The 18,735-nt window shown below is 36.9% G+C and overlaps 1 protein-coding gene across 1 annotated transcript in view; it reads left to right on the top strand.

Moving 5' to 3' along the window:
- The first annotated feature begins 10,454 nt into the window (after window positions 1-10,454).
- Window positions 10,455-18,735, top strand: part of LOC150080088 (BTB/POZ domain-containing protein 2-like) — a 259,382-nt gene continuing 251,101 nt past the window's right edge. Inside the window, exon 1 of the mRNA XM_090381237.1 lies at window positions 10,455-10,641. Coding sequence (XP_090237363.1) covers window positions 10,564-10,641 — 78 coding nt within the window. The 5' untranslated portion in view covers window positions 10,455-10,563. The remainder of the gene's footprint in view (window positions 10,642-18,735) is intronic.

Genomic DNA, 18,735 nt, shown 5'->3' with positions numbered 1-18,735 from the left:
TACAAGCTCTCAGTTCTTTTGCATTACTTCATGTCCAGATCTAACGAAACAAATATTGCCAGTATTCAAAAGATTACTTGAGAATGGAATTATTTTACATGAAGTGATGATGTAATGAAGCCGAAAGACCACCCGAAGAGTACACACCCTGACAAGAAATGCAAAGGTCTGGATTTTTTTAAAATACTGAAAGAGAGATTCATGACTTGTCCCACTTTTCGTGTTGGAAGCTTCGTTGGAACGAAGACTGGGAGGCTAATCAGGTCACCAGCTGTTGTTGATAAAAAAGCACTGCAGTGCTTTCTACAATATATCCATCAGGATTTCTTTGCTTCGGAATCCTGAGGGAGATATTTCATTAGACGTTGGACTTATCCTGAGAGCATTTGTACTGAGTAACAAGCGGTGCAATGCCATACTGATGACATGGCCGGGGTTGTTACAAATATAGTGACTTCAAAACTTTTAATAACACAACTTTTTTTATCCAGTTGGAAGAATTCATGTTTTGAAATTGTAATATTCTTATAGCCTACGTTAAGTATTTATTATTATTATTTTGTTTATTTATTTATTTATGGTATATGCGGCCCAACCAAACTAGAAAAAATGTTAAAAATTAGAATACCATATAGAAGGAAAAAGGAAAAGAAAAATGAAAACTGAAATGCATCAGTAAGAAACATTCAAGCATCCAGAAGCACTAAAAGCTTTCTGTCCGTTCCTTTCAGCCTCAATGCTCTTGTATACGACGGACATAATGGACTCCGCACGGCATGTGAGGAAGAATGATTCTGAGGCAGACAGTTTGTAAAAGTTGTATTGACGTGCTAATTCAGGCATTCCTGATAGGAATAGACAATTACTTTTAGGTAGCAACGCCCAGCAGTATCAATTTCAGCAAAATGTGCATTATTCGTGAGTTTTTTTTCCAATTGTTGAGGCCCTCGTAGATAGCAGTAGGTAGAATCGCCGTCCTCCCCACACCGATTGGAAAAATCCTGAATTCGAGTCCCGTCAATGAGGTGAGGAATATTTATGGGGCTCTTTTTTTTCACAATGTGGCTGGGTTAGGCAGTCTTAAGCGAGTGTATCATGGTTTTTCCTCTAGAAACTCGGGTCTTTTGTCCAGCAAACATCAAATCGTCTGTGATAGGTCTGTAAACTGTGTATTCGGTGGTCGATTTGAATACTGTACACGCATTCAAATCGACCACAGAATACATGCAATTTACAGACAACATATACGGTGCAATATGGCCTAAGTTGCTGATACGCCTAAAAACCCAACAACAACAACAGACAAACTGTTGAAGTTGACAGGAATTGCGAGATTATTTCCTGTTAACTTCAACAGGGGTAAAATTATAGCAATATTTCCGATGGTACACGAACAATGACTGGCAAGTACCATAAGTTTTCATCATTTCTGAAGCAAAAAAATTCTCAAAACAAGTGTATGCAATGCATATTGTGTCCTGCCCAGACAGCATATTGTGAAAAGTCCCAGTGAAGAACTTCGTGAGGTATGAGTGAAGTCAATTAACAAGATAAGTAAATTCTAGCCTCAAGTAGCAATTTTTTTTTCTGGTGGAAACCAGAGGTTTCCAAGAGGAAAAAAAATTGCCTGTTTATCTGGTTTTTCATCCAGATAAACATAGAATCAACCATAGAATACACGTATTCTTCAGAAAAATTCTTCGATATACTTCAGACACATTTTTCAGTACGTTCTTCAGCCCCCATAGTCTTAACTACTTTGGCACAAAAAAAGCAACATCATTATTTAATTATCCCCTGTTTGCAATATGTAAAGATGATGTATGGTGTTACTGCGGTGTGAAAAATCATATGTATTATGGCCGGGTGTATTCCGAAGTCCAGAGAAGGCCGCAAGGAAAAGGCTGTGCTGTCACCCAAGATTGAACTATTATACCGGGATTTAAATAAAGATTGGCTTGTACAAATCCGCTTTGAGACACAGCGGCTTTCAATACTTTACGAATTCGTCAAGAAATTGAGAATAATATTTCAGATACTGAACAAATATCGATACGTTGAAAGTAACTACCAGTCATTAGAATTAAATTATCTCTGACTTCTGATAGTGTGCAATGAATTGATTTTTGTATTTTTTTAATGGTACATTTATCTATACAACCAATGGGGCATCATACTATGGTGCAAATGATATGATACAGTTGGGAGTTTTTAAAGGAAAAAAGAAAAGGTTGCATTAAAAATAAATAAATTACAATGTACCAAGGTCCAAGTTCATGATGATACGAACTTGGATTCTGGTACTTTCGTGACTGTCGTTCATTTCAAAGAGCTTGAAAACAAACTTCCTGTTGGATTATTTCTCCATTCGACATTGAAGAAAATACGAAGCCTAAGGAAGAAGTCATCAAATTGAGTGTGGTTCCAACTTCTTACATAGTTTAATTTGGATTTGGTCATGTTAATGCTCTTGTGAAGAATGAAAAATACAGTCTCAACATCCCGGAACAGCGCCTCTAACATACAGCCCAATTGTCGTAGGCTGGTAAACGCCCATTTGGCTCATTCATCGCCAATATTTTAATATTATTATTAATTTTCACTTTTTAACAATTCTTTTTACTGTATGATAATCAATAAATGTTGGTTATGAATTGATATTTCTTGACCCTTCGAAATTTAAATTCGTATGAATATGAGTTAGATTGAGAACAAATTTATCAACTCAATCAAGGGAATCTACGAATTCAAAAGTCAGTCTGGTAAAGCCTGTTTTTGATTATTTAGAAGTTATGTTTTTAACTTGGAGAACTGGAAACCAGATTTAATGTTGAGCCATTTCAAGGCTCAACTAAATATTGAATACGATATGGTATATATTTTTCATATATGGGATTAAACATTGTACTTAAGAGGATCTCCGTTGGTTATAAGAGGTTGACTACAGGTTAATTCTGCACGAGTTAATTATTGCATTAAAAGTTAGATATTTAATTAGATAAAATGTTCAATATGTTTTTTTAAGTGACAACTTAGAATCATCATATGCCTAAATTGGTATGATTAGCAACTTCCGGGATTTAAAGATTATTCAAGGAGAAATCAATTTTTATGTTTTTTTATTGGTGAAATTGCTAGGCGTTTGATTTTCTGAATTAATGGATAAATTAAAAGATAGATGCACTGATTAACTATTTGGTTCAACCAGGATTGGCTAGTTCAGAATAGTTGCGAATGAACCCAATTTTCTTCATCAATGCTAATCGGGCTGGACCACCCAAACTTCCGTTCAGGTTTACTTTTTAAATTAAGCTCAAAGCGTTAACTTTCAAAACCGATTTCCAAAATGTTGAGATGGTCATTTCTGATTATAAGTTTAAACACACTCTTAATCAATCATCCGAATGATAGAACCAATGAGAAATGGTGTATAATGTCAGCTCGTGTTAGGTAAACTTTAGAAAAAATAGGTTTTTATGCTCCAGCAGATAGCATCATTCAATTTGAACTGGTTTAGAATTAGGTGTCGTTTGTTGATGTCATCAACTAATTTCGTATGACAAGTAGGAGGTGAGGGGTTGGTCCCAAAATAGGGTCGGACTTTGTCGGGCCCGTGTGTGAATCACATGCTAAAAGATATCCAAACAGCACCATATGGACATAAATAATATCTTCATTAAAACCGTTACGTAAAGTTTCCTTGGAAACATGCGTCACTGGAGACAATCTAAAATTCTTTCTAACCAAGGAAAAACATACAACTTGAAACGTAGAGATGAAAGCAAAGACATTTCTAAACTTAATATTTTACTGGCGTTAAGATTATCAAAGCGCCACTGTAGTGAAATCCATAGTTTACATAAAAGTACATTTGAGTTTCCTTTTATACACCTCGTAACACCGCAGGGATGGTTTATCAGAAACGACACATATCTGCAAAGATGTGTGGAAATCGTCACCTAAGGCGAACCACAAATTCAACGTTGTGTAGCTGTCACGGGTGAGAAGAGCCAGATATTGGACAAGAAAGACATAAGTACGGCGTACATATAACTTAGTTTGTGTGTGCGAGTGTCTATTTACATCCAGCTCTTTCGTCGAAGCAATCGCACGTGAGTGCATGCTAAGTGCGCTGTTGATGAAAGGACAGCGATTTTGCTTTTTTTCTGGCACTCTTCACAAAATTCGCTGGCTATTTGAATGAAGAGTGGCGTTGTTGAGCAGCACGTGTCATGGCACACAGGTGACTGTCATACTAGGCTAAAATAACTGTCTGGCATGCACTCTACTGCCGAGATGGTAGGATCTGTTTCACCTGCACCTGCTCTTGCAAGAGAGAGACGATATTAAAAAATATTTTAAAAAGTATGAAAATACACGTTCACTTAATTTCTGATATAAGCTGTAAAATTTGTTAATATTTGATACTATAACGAAAAAAATTAAAAAAAAGAAATAATCCAGATAGAAGTACTTCTTTGGTGTAACGTAAGACTTCAAGCCCTGTGCGAATCTACGAATTTATTTTTTTCCATGCAAATTGTATGGAAAAAATAATAATTGCCGGATTCTCACCAATCTCACCAATAATTCTATTGGTAAGATTTTAATGAAACTTGGAACAGCTCGATAAATATTTTTAAAAGGCCCAAATATAAAATTTTCGTAAAAATTCGTCCACTGGGCGTCAATGGTTACAAACATGGCGAAGACAATAACAAAAGAATAATCGAAACAGTGGAAGCATCCCTCTTCTCTCCTCCTAAAAAGCTTCTGGCGCAGAAGTCGGAAAAGTCATCATCCCTTCTGCATCCCTCTTCTGGTATGCAGAAGGAGTGATCATGACTAATTTCCAAGAAGGAGGTGACACTCTCAATGCTGAATACTACTGAGTTTTTCGAGAGGAATTGAAGCTCGAGAGGCACGGGAAACTGGTTAAAGCAATCATCCTTCACCGACAATGTCCAGGCACACACAGCTTTGCGACTCAGGCAACACTATGTAACCCTCGGTTCGAGCTATTACAGCATCCACCAGAATTGGTTCCATCGGACTATTTTCTATTTTAAAATCTCAAAAAAGATCTTGAAAGGACAGAAATTCGACAGTGATAATGCTATGATGGATGCAGTCAACAACTCGTTTGAGTCAGAATCTTCTGCATTTCATTTGAACATGCTACGAAAGTAGCAGATCGTGCCAGGTGCGTGAATAATGGACATATGTTGAAAAATAAATTCGTTTTCACAACTTTCCAGTATTCTTTCTGCATGTATGAGAGGCTAGAAACTTGTTAGACTCCCCTCATATAAAATTTTATGCAAATCCATCCACCGGAAGTCGAGTTATTACATGAGGACAGATGGATGGACGGCCGGACATAGTGAACACAATACGTGTTTTATGCGTACCAAAGTTCCTAAAAACTCTATTCCAAAGCGTTTGATATGTTTTGCTATTCTTCACATTTGGAAGACCTTTTTAAATGGTGCAATCCATTATATTCAGTATATTTTTATATGCACAGTGATCTTTATTAATTTAATTCATTATGGAGCTGCTAATAAGATTTCGTCTATACCTTAATTTTCGCACGGCTGTGTACATCAGATGACATCCAATACAATGTTGATAGGGAAGAATATTTCGTTCAAGACATCAGCAACACTATTTAAATCAAGGAAGTTCTGCTAAAGTTAGAACTTCGTTTACTGCACGAGTTTATAAACATCACCCACACCAACTCTGATGCATCCAATCATTAATATGTTGCAAGTGAAACACAGCTTTCTCCGCGAGATCTCGGTATTCATAGCAACAGGGATTCTCAGCAAGAGAATCGGAAGTAAAAGATGGAAAGGTGGAGTTATGTCAGACATGGCATCATCTGGCAAGGTTATCTTAGGTGATTTCATTGCCATTGAAGTTCACGCGTGCTGATAAGGAAATTGTGGAGTTAAGAATTCTTGGTTAGAAAATGTGTTTCATGCACGTGTTTGTAAACTTCTGTCGATCTATCTAACTCCAATTCATTTCCCTCTCTCTTGGAGAAAAGAACGTAACTAAGATCTTAGTTTTATGATAGGCTTGTAGGAATACGTTTATCTAGCCAATAGAAGCAATTTTAAACTATTATAACTTTAAAGTAAAAAAAAGATAAAAACAAACTGTCTTCTATACGGAAAAGGGAAAAATGTAAGTGTAATTCTCAGACTCTTTATACTATGTATTTTTACACATATTTAAATTGTTTGTAATTATATTTACATTATATTACTATTCAAATACCTCAACATTATCTCATTTTCTAAACCCAGAAAGCTTTTAAATTACGAAGTTGAAAGCTCAAGTAAGACAGTTCTAATTTTTTGTATATAATTTTCTGGGGTTCATTCTTACAGTATTCACGATCAGAAATAAGTTTTTAATGCGTGCAGCAATTTATTGGGAACTGAAGGAGTTTTAGTGCATGGTCTTATTAGAAAAAGAAAATACATTGGCACTTTGCGTTTTAAGAAGCTTGTTTTAGTGATTTTTATAGGATTTTACCAGTGATTAAGGTACGAGGGGTATCAAAAAGTTCGTACCCTGACCTAGATAAAACATCAGCAGGAAGATGGCGTTTTTAATCTAAGTTGCCGACATATTCAATAACTAATATGTGAAATTTCCTTTTCGTAGGTGATCGCACACCAGAGGTGGAGCCCGGAATCTGAGGAAGGACGCTATCGAGCAGTGATTAAGTTCCTGCATTTGCAGGGCAAGAAAGCTCAGGAAATTGACGAAGAAATGAAAGCTGTGTATGGGCAGAATTTTTCATCTTATGATATTGTAAAAAAGTGGAAACGGGAATTCCAGTGCGGTCGTACAAGCGTCTTTGACGAGCCAAGAGAAGAAAGGCCATCAACATCCACAGACAGTGAGACGGTTGCAAAGGTTGAGCATCTGTTCTTGAGTGACAATTCATTTCATCGCAAATGCAGTGGGAATTAGCTATGGACCCACAGCATTTTACATGACCAAAAAAAAAAAAAACCCTATTATTTTTAGGCCACCAATTAAATTTATCTCCCGTACTGTGTGTCTTATGTCTGTTAATTGCGTGTGTTCTATGGTCGCTTTGTTTGTTTTCTGGACGAAAAACCTCAGTTTCTGGGGGGGAAACCTTGCTATCTACGCCTGAGACCGACTAACTCAGGCACGGAGTGAAAAAAGCCCATTAAAGTTCCTCGTGTCATCGAGGGGATTCGAACCCAGGCCTTTTCCACCCGGTGTGGGGAAGACGGTGACGATACCACTGTGTTACACGCGCAGCATTTTACATGACCATCTGCACATGTCTAAGGTCTCCACACGATGGGTTCGAAGGTTGCTGACGGCCTTTGCAGATACGTGTAATACTTTGTGTAACATCGCCTTTGCAGATACGTGTAATTACTTTGTGTAATACGGCTGTTGAGAACTTTTTTGATCGATTGGTGACAAATGACGAAAGCTGTGTGTACAATGAAGAAAGTCATCAATGAAGTGGAATCATAGTTTCAGGAAAAAAGTGTGGACTTCTAAACTTCTTTCAAGGCATTAAACAACTGAGCCAGATATGGGAGGAATATGTTAGTATACATGGAGAGTATATAGAAAAGGATTCAAGTTCCTATGACGTTTCACCTTTCTAGGGCTATTATTTCTAGGTAAGGGTACGAACTTTTTGATACTTCATCGTAATTACGTACTAACTCCTCCCCTATTCTGTCTTGACATGTCTTCCAAAGTGGCAGCGTTGCACCTTAATTCTGGGGTAAATCACGATGACAATGGAAATTGCTTTGCGCTGTTTCTAAATTTATTATTAGTGATTATTAATACATTTTACTAATTTTAATTGAAATTAATTCATTATTAATTAGGAGCTGTGCTTTTATAAAAAAAATTAGGAATGTATGGAAGTAAAAAGTCTATTGGGAACAAATAACGAGCTATTTTATCTGTGTTACAGTCCTGAGCTATCCCATTGTATTAGACCGGAACCTCAACCATATCCGCATTTTTCTACTCGCAAAACAAAAAACAAACGCAAAAAAGGACATTAAGAAAATTTCTCTTAAATATTTCCCACATAAATAGTAATGCAAAAATAAATGATATTAATATTTTATTGTATATAACACACAAAATTAAATATATATATAATAATTAAAATATATTTGTAACATACTTCTACGCATTTTTACTAATTTGCTATCATGACATCATTAACAGTTACTGGGTTCAGCTGTGTTCATCTTTCTTGGATTATAAATCCAGCTAGAGAAAAATAACTCTTTCACTGGCTACACTGTTGGCAGGGATGACAAGGATGAAACGAGTCACTGTTTCATTCTTGGATTTTGAAAAAAATATATTTTTTCCCTCCACTGAAAATCTTCATAGTCAGAAACTGGTTTCGGAAGTTTGACTGTGATATGATTTTGAATCTCATCGGGTGGAGGTTCGATATTTTCATCGCTTGGATCTTCCACATCAAATAAATCGCCTTCCTGCATTTTCTTTCTATTGAACCTTTTACTTCTGATCTTTCGGCGTCGTGTGCAATGAAATTTTTATAAAACTGGAACCCCACCCGTCTCAGATTACTCGACTCGTTGCAGAACTCTAATCTGGTATCATATGAGGACTATTTCTCCTTTACTTGAATCACAGTTAATCGTTTTAGCAGCAAACAGATGGATCGGGAAACATTTGGCGGTGTTTCCCTTGAAAAAATATCCTGCTCAATTCTGTTATTGAAGGAGTGTTCCATTTGACGAATAAAAAGTAGGTGTACCTAATAAAGTAGCCACCCAGTGTGTAGAGGACCCTATGCCTTTCATTGTTTGAGAATTTTTTAGGCGCATCGGCATCTATGACCATAGTGCACCAGCCTTTCATTAATGATTCCTATTCTCAATTATGCTTTCGGGTTTGTTTGCCACGCTCGACAATCCAAATTCAAACATTTGAAAGAATACAGAAACAAGCAATGAAGCAAATAAATGGGGCAGTGAAAGATAACAAAAAATAGAAATAAAATAGTTGCACTTTCCTACAATATTTGAGTATACTTATGCGAATTTACATGCCCAAGTTACAGATCTACAACAAACAGATTAAGAGATTATAGTCCACTGTTTAGAATAACTCATTTAACTAATTGCTTATCCCTTTTGGGAATAAATGATTGAATAAATGGTTTTATAGAACAATTTCGTAATTTTCTTCGAAAAACACACAAAATAGAATCACCGGATTTTCCTATTATTAATTGCGAAATAAATTTGAAGTTGTTAGTTCAATCCAACTGTAGAAGAGAGTATATCTTAATCAGTGGAACCATACCTCCAGAACGGCCACAGGAGGGAGGAGGGGCGATAGTTTATGTGGTATGATTGTTAAAGATCACGTGGAGCCAATCGAAAATCTCTCAGTAGAAACTAGACTTTATAGTATCACTTTGAAGTTCAATAACTTTGTGATTCTTTTCGGATATTTTTACTTATATACACATGTGTTTTTACAAAAAAAAAATGTTTAGAAAGCAATTATTTCAGTTATGATTTATGTCACTAGATGGCGAGAGCGATCCAAAACAAATATATTGCTTTGGGCGTAAGCTGTTGCTAAGGCTACAGAAAAAAACTCTCAAATTAGACCATATTGATCAGTTTAGAAAAACAATAAATTTGGACGAGTTTTTCATAATCTTGACATTTTTTTCGGTGTCCATTACAGTACATTTTTTGGGATCAAACTTTTGCCCTCTCAAATTTTGAGACAGTGCCCGGATATCACTAAATCTGTTCTAATCCTAATTTTCCTTGTTTAAAAGAAATTTTGAATAAATTACTTTTTTATGTATAAAACATTACTGAATTTATGTACTAAGTTAAGCCTGAATAAGAAAATGGAGTGGATATATAGATGATAAAAAAGAGAAATAGATTTTAGGGTAGTTTCAAGGATATATATATATATTCCTGTCATTCACTCCTGCATGGAATTACATCGACTTAAAAGTAATGCACACTGGGGGGTGAAAGGCTGCATGATTTCCAGATTACACACAGATATTTGATTTTGTATAAACAGAAAAGCTCAAGTATGAACATTTGCGAAGTGGTTGGCGTTTTCAAGAGTCATCGACTTGGTCACGTAAGTGACTATTTCGCAAATCAGCAAAGGCAGCAGCTGTTGGATTAAAAAGCACGCTAGCGCAGAGTATTGTGGGATTCTCAGCACGTGGATAGAGCATTTATCTCTTGTGGCTGCCAAGCGATAAATATTGAACAGCGCATGCGTCATAGTGTTGGGGAATACCACCGCCATTTCAACTAATAGCTAACGGAGCTTTCGTTTCTTGCCGCTAGTGGAGGGAGGGTGAAAATAGGTGGTCGGGTGTTGTCAGGAGTCGCGCGCAGTGGAGAGAAATTTCCTCCTTCTTTGCCTTATGTGTACAAGAATTTGGACCACCTGAAGACTTTGAGGAAAAAGAAGAAGAAAAATAAGATTGCGCGGAAAGCGTAGCCGATGGAAAGGGAGGAGGAGGCAGGAATGGATAAATGGTCGACTCCAGAAGACAGATCTTGTTTCAGTCGTCTCCTTCTGGTAAGTAGATATTGTTGATACGATACTGGAGCTCCAGGGGCTCGCACACTGTGAATTTATTCTTCTTCAAGATATCACATGTAGATTTACACACCAAAATCTCATTATACTTCATAACTCACACATGAAGGTTTTGCAGCTAAGATTAGTAAAAATTAATCCATGCATAAAAACTCTATAAATCTATCTCTTAAAATAACTATATACTAGATTGTTTTTGTTTTGGAGATTTCCTGTCACATCGACTGCTCTGGTCATGTGTCGAATTCGTACATGTGGTGCTGTTTATGGTGTTTATCATGTCAATATAAATGCATGTTCACGAGTAGATTTGCGTCGTGAGGGCTGAAAAACATTGAGCAACTCACGGGCGAATCCTGCTTTCATCATCTGAGATCGTTAATCAAAGCTTCGATTAGGGGCTCTTTAATAATTCCGCCAATCTCCGACAGGTTTCAACGTAGACCGCTTCGAAAGAGTGACAAGTGAGGAAGCTATTATACACAAAGTGCGTGCGTAAACAACTTTCAAGCCAATAAACAAATTTCGCATAAATACTGTACTATAAGCAGATATCACAAATGGCTTTTCTACTGTACAGCATAAATGTTCTGTTGAGAAGCTGTGTTTACAGGGGCTGTGGATATTATAATTTCTTTAAAATCGTTAAAATAGTTTTAATGTTTAAAGGACACAATTTGCATAATTTAATTATACTTAGCCTTACAGGTAGTCTTGATATAATAATATACATATTTTTGAATAATACACCATAAATAACATCTATTATTACATTCATTCTGAAGACTTACACAGATAACACAGGAAACCCTTTTTCGCGTGCAGAAAGCACTAAATGAGAAAAAGCAAATTGATATTATTTTTTTGGATATCTCCGCAGCCTACGACAACGTCTCAATTCCAGCGCTCATTGCGATTTTAAAGAATTATTTTAATGTAAGAGGAAATCTGTTAACTATAATAAGCAGCCTGCTAGAACATAGGAAACTTATTGTTAAGCACCAAAAGCTACAATCTTGCTTTACCATCTCGCAAGGAGTGCCTCAAGGGGGAGTTCTTTCGGCTACTCTCTTCGCGGCCGTCCTGGAGCCGTTTCTTGCACGGTACTACAATTTTATAACATATGCTGACGATGTAAAATTCTTCATCACTTCCAAAGACCATGAATCAGCAGAAAGTATTTGCCAGATGGCAAATAGCACAATCCGAGAATTTGAGAGCTACCTGGATTGCATCGGGCTCCGTATTAATGCACAGAAGTCTGCCCAAATGACCATAAGTTACAAGCAGAATAAAAATGACATCTCAATCTCTGTGAACGGGTCTAGTGTGGAAAAAGTGCACTCTCACCTGGACCTGGGTCTTAAGTGGGATGACAGACTCACCTTTGCTCAACACTTCGCCCATATGAAGACAAAAATATTCGCCGCTTTATGGGCTACTAGGCAGGAACTGGTAGGAATTAGGGATCCTCAGCTAGCGACCAAGTACATTTTAATGTGTGTCCTGCCAATTGCAATGTATGCCTCGCAAATCTGGTCTTCAGCTCCAGATTCACATTATAAGTCCGTCCTTGGGATCGAGTACTGGTTCTTGCGATGGCTTAACAGAGTTGCTGGCCACCCTTTTACTATCTCAAGGGCCATTCTCTACTCAAACCTTAACATCACACCCTGGATGCAGCGGACAATTAACAGGAACATACACACTCTCGCACAAATGCTCACAGGCAGAGTGGATGCTCCAGTCCTGGATAATATTCTAGTTAAACCGCGTGCCACTGCTAGACGTTGCGGAGAACTAAATAATCCACTGCGTTCAGTCCTGAACAATCTTAGTAGCCTGCAAAGATTCTTCCCATCAAATGCAGCGAGAATATTTAACTCACTACAGATAGATGCCGAAAAACTGTGTGAGGATGCAACATACCGGAAAGAGATCTTCCAGGATTCGTACAGGCTTACTGAAATATGAATCGGCTGCAAAGTACTAAAGAATTGTGAATAAAAGTGAAGCTTTCTGCTTTAAGAACAATAATCTGTTGACTGTAAAAATATACCTTCTGTAACAGTTATGTTAATATGTAAATTATATGTGCTGTATAATGTATGTACAGAATCATTAATGTGTAAATACTGTATATATTAAACATAAAATGTGTATATAATATTTCGGGACGAGACTACGTGTTCAGTATATGTAACCCACTGCACGTAGTATCTCGTACCCTGATATGTACTTAGCACCCTCCTGGCACTTTGCCGTCCCGGGGTGGTTTCCTTATGGAAATAAACAGATAATAATAATAATAATAATAAGTTTTCCAGGAACGCAAATCGGAGAGCAAAGTATTTCTTCTTAAGTTTTGGAGATAAAGAAATTAATTCATACGATTACAAAGAGCCATGTGGCCTATTTGTTATCTCAATCGTCTTAATTCATGGGAGTTTTGAAACCCTATTGCAGAAGTCTGTAATTACACTGGTAACGCCATCGTCGTACTTACTGCTAGTGTAACCGTATTTTTGTTAAGGAAATGTTTTCTTTGAGATGTCACTTAAGGCGAAGAAAGGGATGGAAATCTGAAGGTTAATAATCAAGGAAATATAGGCGACACTGTAAACAGGAATCTCTCAAACTTTGTGATACCGCTACCATTATAAATGATTTAAAAAAAAAAGTTTGTGCAATCCCTGCCTCAACTCAGATAAAACTAATGATTTCATTTTGGTTAGAATTTGACAATAAATAAATGTACCACTCACTCTGAATAATTAAATTTTAATCTGTATAACCAATAAAACAATGGCAGAGCCTTAACTTTATAAAAAAAACCGTTGCACTGGAAATAAAAAAGAAACAAAACTCATTTTTCGGAGCTAACTCAAAATTAGAAGGAAAAAAAAAACAGCGACCCTTCTAAGTTGCTCGCGACTTCAACGGGGATCGCAATACACAGCGCAAAAGAGCCTCTGCTTCAGAGTGTTCGATCCAGTCTGTTCCAACTGTACAGTGTGTGGTCGTGCACTGTTAAGATGATGACTTCGTCATTAAGAAATTGAGATTGTTTTCTTCTTATGTCTTTTCTCAGCGCTGGTAAAGATAGACAATATGTCCAAACATACGAAGATCCAGATTGTCTTCATCCTCTCAGTGATTTCCCCCACCCTTAAAACAATCGACACCACTTACGAACATTTGTTGCAAAATGCTGATTCACCACAAAAGCCGTAATTTCTTTGGAGATTTCTTCTTGCCCTTGCATCGTTACACCTGAAAAGAAGTCAATCAGATCAGTTTAATTTAATTTCTCTCACAGAAATTAGGTGAAACTGATTAAAAACTAGATGAGCTATAGAAATTCAATTCTGAACATTCAATAAATGTTTTATTTCTTTACTCCATCTAGTTTTTAAATAAGCAACCATACTTTCCAATTCGTCCTTGTATGATGATATATTAGAGGCCCTTCATATTAGATTCATCATACCTTGTATGATGACCTCTAATATGAAGGGCTACTGGACGTAAAATACTTAGAATAAGTAACATAAATGCTAGAGGCTTAAATGGCAAAAGCAACCCAATAACATTATATTTGAACTTCTAAGGTTTATAATTTTCAGGAAATACATATGAAATATGTTTCTTAGAATAGAAGTAGGCAGAATAAAGAGAAAGCAGGAAAGGAAATTCTGAATATAGTAAAAGGTTGATAAAGTTTCCTTACCACACGCGATTTACGAATAGGTTCATGAAAGATGGAAGAAAGAAGTGCCAATTCAGAGGATGATACATGTGGAAATATCAATACCAAAGGTATACAACAGAAAAATAAGTATTTTCCTCAAAAGGTTCTAGGGGCGCCACCCCAGATGTGGGAAAAGCTATGGTTAGGTTGGATTTCAACGAAGAGAATAGTTGTTCAGAAGAAATAATATGAGGGAAATAGGAAAAGCTTACTTTTTAGGAGCAAAGAAAGGTGAAATGTGAGGGTTGTTCAGAGTGTAGAAAGCTGACTTTGTCTAGAAATCAGTATAAAAAAAGTTAAATGTAACTGATGAGGACAGAATGTGAGAAATGGAACAAGATGAGTTTTTCTAACATTTGGATAAATAAATAATTTAATTAATAAGATTATCACACCCATTGGTGAATATACCAGGAAAAAACTTAAGATGCTAATGGAGAATGCCCGAAAAAAGTTTATTTTTTCAATTTCTTCCTCAGAAACTAGCCACTCAAAAACAAAACTAAGAAAATAAACGAATGCCAGAAGCATCCTAAAAGTGCTTTTCAGTAATACTGGATCAAATGATTATTTTATTTTTCATACTGTTATTATTATTATTTATTTATTTTATTATTTTTTTTTTTTTTGGCTGGTGCAGGAAAGTCTCTTTCATTGCATCATGCGGTTTTACTAATACTGAAATAGGAGAGAAACATTTCAGTTGCTTCAAATCTTTCCATGGCATTTATCTTAAGATGGATGCCACACACAGAAAGATACAGGTTAACAGCGTCGTATTCCTCTGGCACTCATTAATTAAGTTGGAAGTTTCAAGGTTGCTTAGGAGCTAGGTTAAATAATGGAATTCTCCATTACTTTAGATAGCGTTTAAGTAACGCTATTACGATGACAAAAAGTTTATCTCCCTTTTTATCGAATAAGTGGTTTTGAGTTACTTTCCATGCTGCGAAAAAACATTAGTCAAATAAAAGATAATACATTAAAGTTTTCTAAACCATTGGCTGTAGAGAACCACCATTAAGATCACAATAATTCTTCATGTAAAAGAGTGGCTAATAGTTTCCTGATTTCTTCTAATGAAACACAAGCTACGTATTGAAAAGGGTGTGTCTGAATGATAAGCGAAAGTTTGATTAAAAAAGAAATGAGTTCATTTGATCACTTGATGTAAAAAGAACATTATGTGGTAAATAGATTTTATAATAAGTACGGTAATTCTAGACTATCCCACGTGCTTGAATAAGTAGAAAATGCCCAGTTTGTCCATCTTTAAGACAAGAAAAAAGAAAAAAATATATATTTATAAAATAATTTTCATAGCATCACGATTTCCAATTTTTTATATCTCGAATTATTTTCAGTTTATCACTAACCGTAAATGGCTGCAACTACATTCTTTTATTATTCATGTTTAGCAGAATATATATTGTCCCTCCCAACTAAGTTATATACATATATGGATATTTCTGCGCATGGCTAAAAGATCTATATCCATTAACTGATAGAGAGCGGTTAGGTGTAATCCAGTAATATAGTAATAGTATTCGCCATATAGTGCAAGGAAGCCACAGGCTTTTGCTGCGCTGGAAAAAACAAACAAACAAAAAAAAACCAACAACCAACCACATAAGAAAACAAATTATATGCTTCCCCTCCTCACACAGGTAACTATCCAGTTAATCTCTGGATTTATTCAAACTGTCAGCCTCAACTACCTGAGAAGGCACTTGTTCCAGCAAACAACGACTCGCTGGCTAAAAGAAAACTTCCTACAATCTAATCTAAACACCTGTAGTTTGAATTTATGACCACTAGTTCTGGAATTCTTTAGAACAGTGACAATTCCACCTTCATTAATTTTACTAATCCCTCTCAGAGCCTTATAAACCTCAATAAGATCACCTCTGAGGTGCCTGGTTTGCCAAGCTCTGTAGCCTACATAATTGGAGTCTTTCCTCATACGGTCGTCCTTCTGCGATCTCACCATTCGATTTGCCCGTCTTTGGACCCTTTAAAGAAGCTCGATGTCTTTTTTCACATGATGTCTCCTTACTTGAACACAGTATTCCAAATGTGGTCTTACAATTGCCTTATACAGTAGGATTATGACCTTCCTATCTCTACAGGATATTATTCGATATATCATCGATAGAAAACCGTGGACTTTCTGGCTGCCTGATTAACTGTTCTGAAAACTTCATATCTGCCTGTATTGTAACTCCCAGATCCCTTTCCTCCTCTACTGTTTTAATTAAACCCCACCAAGTGTATAATTTATTTGGCGGTTGCTATTTTCCCAAGTATAAGACCTTGTATTTAGCAGTAAAGAAGGTCCGACTAGTAAAAAGAAGCTAATTAATAAATTGGCTTATTTATGTAAGCCAATCATTTTGGATGATGTGCAACTCGTGTTGGTCCACTTGATATCGATGGGTCAACTGTTGATGATCCTGCTCAGGTAGCTAACAAACTAAATGAATATTTTGCATCGACATTCACACATGAGGAGTTATTCAGCGAGGGGAATGCCAGAGGTGTATTCAACTCTGGCAGTAAGCTAGAGAATCTTGTAATAACTGAGAGTAAAGTGGAGGAGAAATTGCTGAAGACAAAGACAAGAAAGGCACCTGGGATGGATGGGATCTATCCAGTTATATTAAAGGAGGCAGCAAAAGAAGTAAGCAAACCCTTAGCCATAATTATGAGAGATTCCTTGGACTCAGGGGAGGTACTCACAGACTGGAGATGTGCAAATGTGACCCCAATTCACAAAGGAGGATCAAAGGCTGACACAAGTAATTATAGACCTGTGAGTTTAACTTCTGTTCCAGGAAAATTAATGGAGGTACTGGTTAGAGAAGCACTGCAGGATCATCTAGACAAGACTTCAGTTATAGCTCGGACGCAGCATGGTTTTGTTAAGGGGAAGTCTTGCCTGACCAATTTGATTGGATACTATGATGCAGTCACAAAAGAACTGGATACAGGGAATAACTTTGATATTATATATTTGGATCTTAGAAAGGCTTTTGATACTGTTGCACATGGAAGACTGCTGCACAAATTGGAGCAGTGTGGCATTGGACGCAAACTGCTGCTATGGATAAAGGGGTGGATGAGGGGAGAAGACAGAGAGTGGTAATCAATGGACACTGCTCATCGTGGACTAATGTTATCAGTGGAGTCCCTCAGGGTTCAGTGTTGGGTCCATTATTGTTTTCTGTATTTATAAATGATATTGATGATGGTATATCAAGCTTAATGTCCAAGTTTGCAGACGATACGAAGGTTGGCAGGGTTGTCAAGGACACTACTGACACTATGCTGCTGCAACAGGATCTGGAAAGGTTGAGCAGATGGGCTGAGAGGTGGCAAATGAAGTTTAACATTGACAAATGTAAAGTGCTACATATTGGAAACAGCAACCCCAGAGCAACGTATCAACTCTGTGGTACTACACTGACAGTGGTAGAGAATGAAAGGGACCTGGGGGTGGTTGTGCAGGCAGATATGAAGTTCTCTGAGCAGTGCAGACGGGCTGCAAGAGTAGCTCATGGTGTATTATCAATGATATACAGGAATTTTTCTAGCAGGGATAAGGAGGTGATTATTCCCTTGTATAAGGCAATGATCAGGCCACACCTAGAGTACTGTATACAAGTCTGGAGGCCTCATTTCAAGAAGGATGTAGGGCTGCTGGAACGAGTACAGAGAAGGGCAACAAGATTAGTGAACGGAACAAAGGGGTGCTCTTACGAAGAAAGCTTAAGTTTTGCAAATTACAGTGTCTGGAGACTAGGCACCAGCGAGGTGATCTGATAGAGGTGTATAAAGCCTTGAATGGTTTGAGCATGCTCAATGCTGATGGGATTCTTCCTCTTGTTCAGAATAATCACCTGAGAAGGCATAAATTCAAATTGAGGAAAGACAGATGTAGGATAGACGTGAGGAAATTTGCCTTTAGCCAGCGGGTGGTTGGTTGGTGGAACAGACTTCCATCCCTTGTCGTGGAAGTTGATAGCCTAAATAAGTTTAAGGTTCAGCTGGACAGGTATTTCGAACGAACAGAGGGGTGAAGTGAAAGTGGTTTTTTTTTTTTTTTTTTTTTGGCTGCTGCTGCATAAGCTTGCTTTCGTGCATCAAATACCTCTACTAATGCTAATGCTAATCTGCTAAGAGCCAGGTACCAGCCGAAAACATAACAACACACCATATCACGACTAGTAATGGCTGCCTTCTTGATAACACGTGCTGCAAATCGCTCCGTGAATATCGATAGTTTTCATCAGTTTAAAATAGTGCCAGCTTTTGGATTATTG

The sequence above is a fragment of the Mastigoproctus giganteus genome, chromosome 9 (assembly GCF_048544385.1).
Source record: "Mastigoproctus giganteus isolate SK-2022 chromosome 9, ASM4854438v1, whole genome shotgun sequence".
NCBI classification, from domain to species: Eukaryota; Metazoa; Arthropoda; class Arachnida; order Uropygi; family Thelyphonidae; genus Mastigoproctus; species Mastigoproctus giganteus.
The sequence above is the reverse complement of the archived record's forward strand: the minus strand, read 5'-3'. Positions and strand labels throughout refer to the sequence as shown.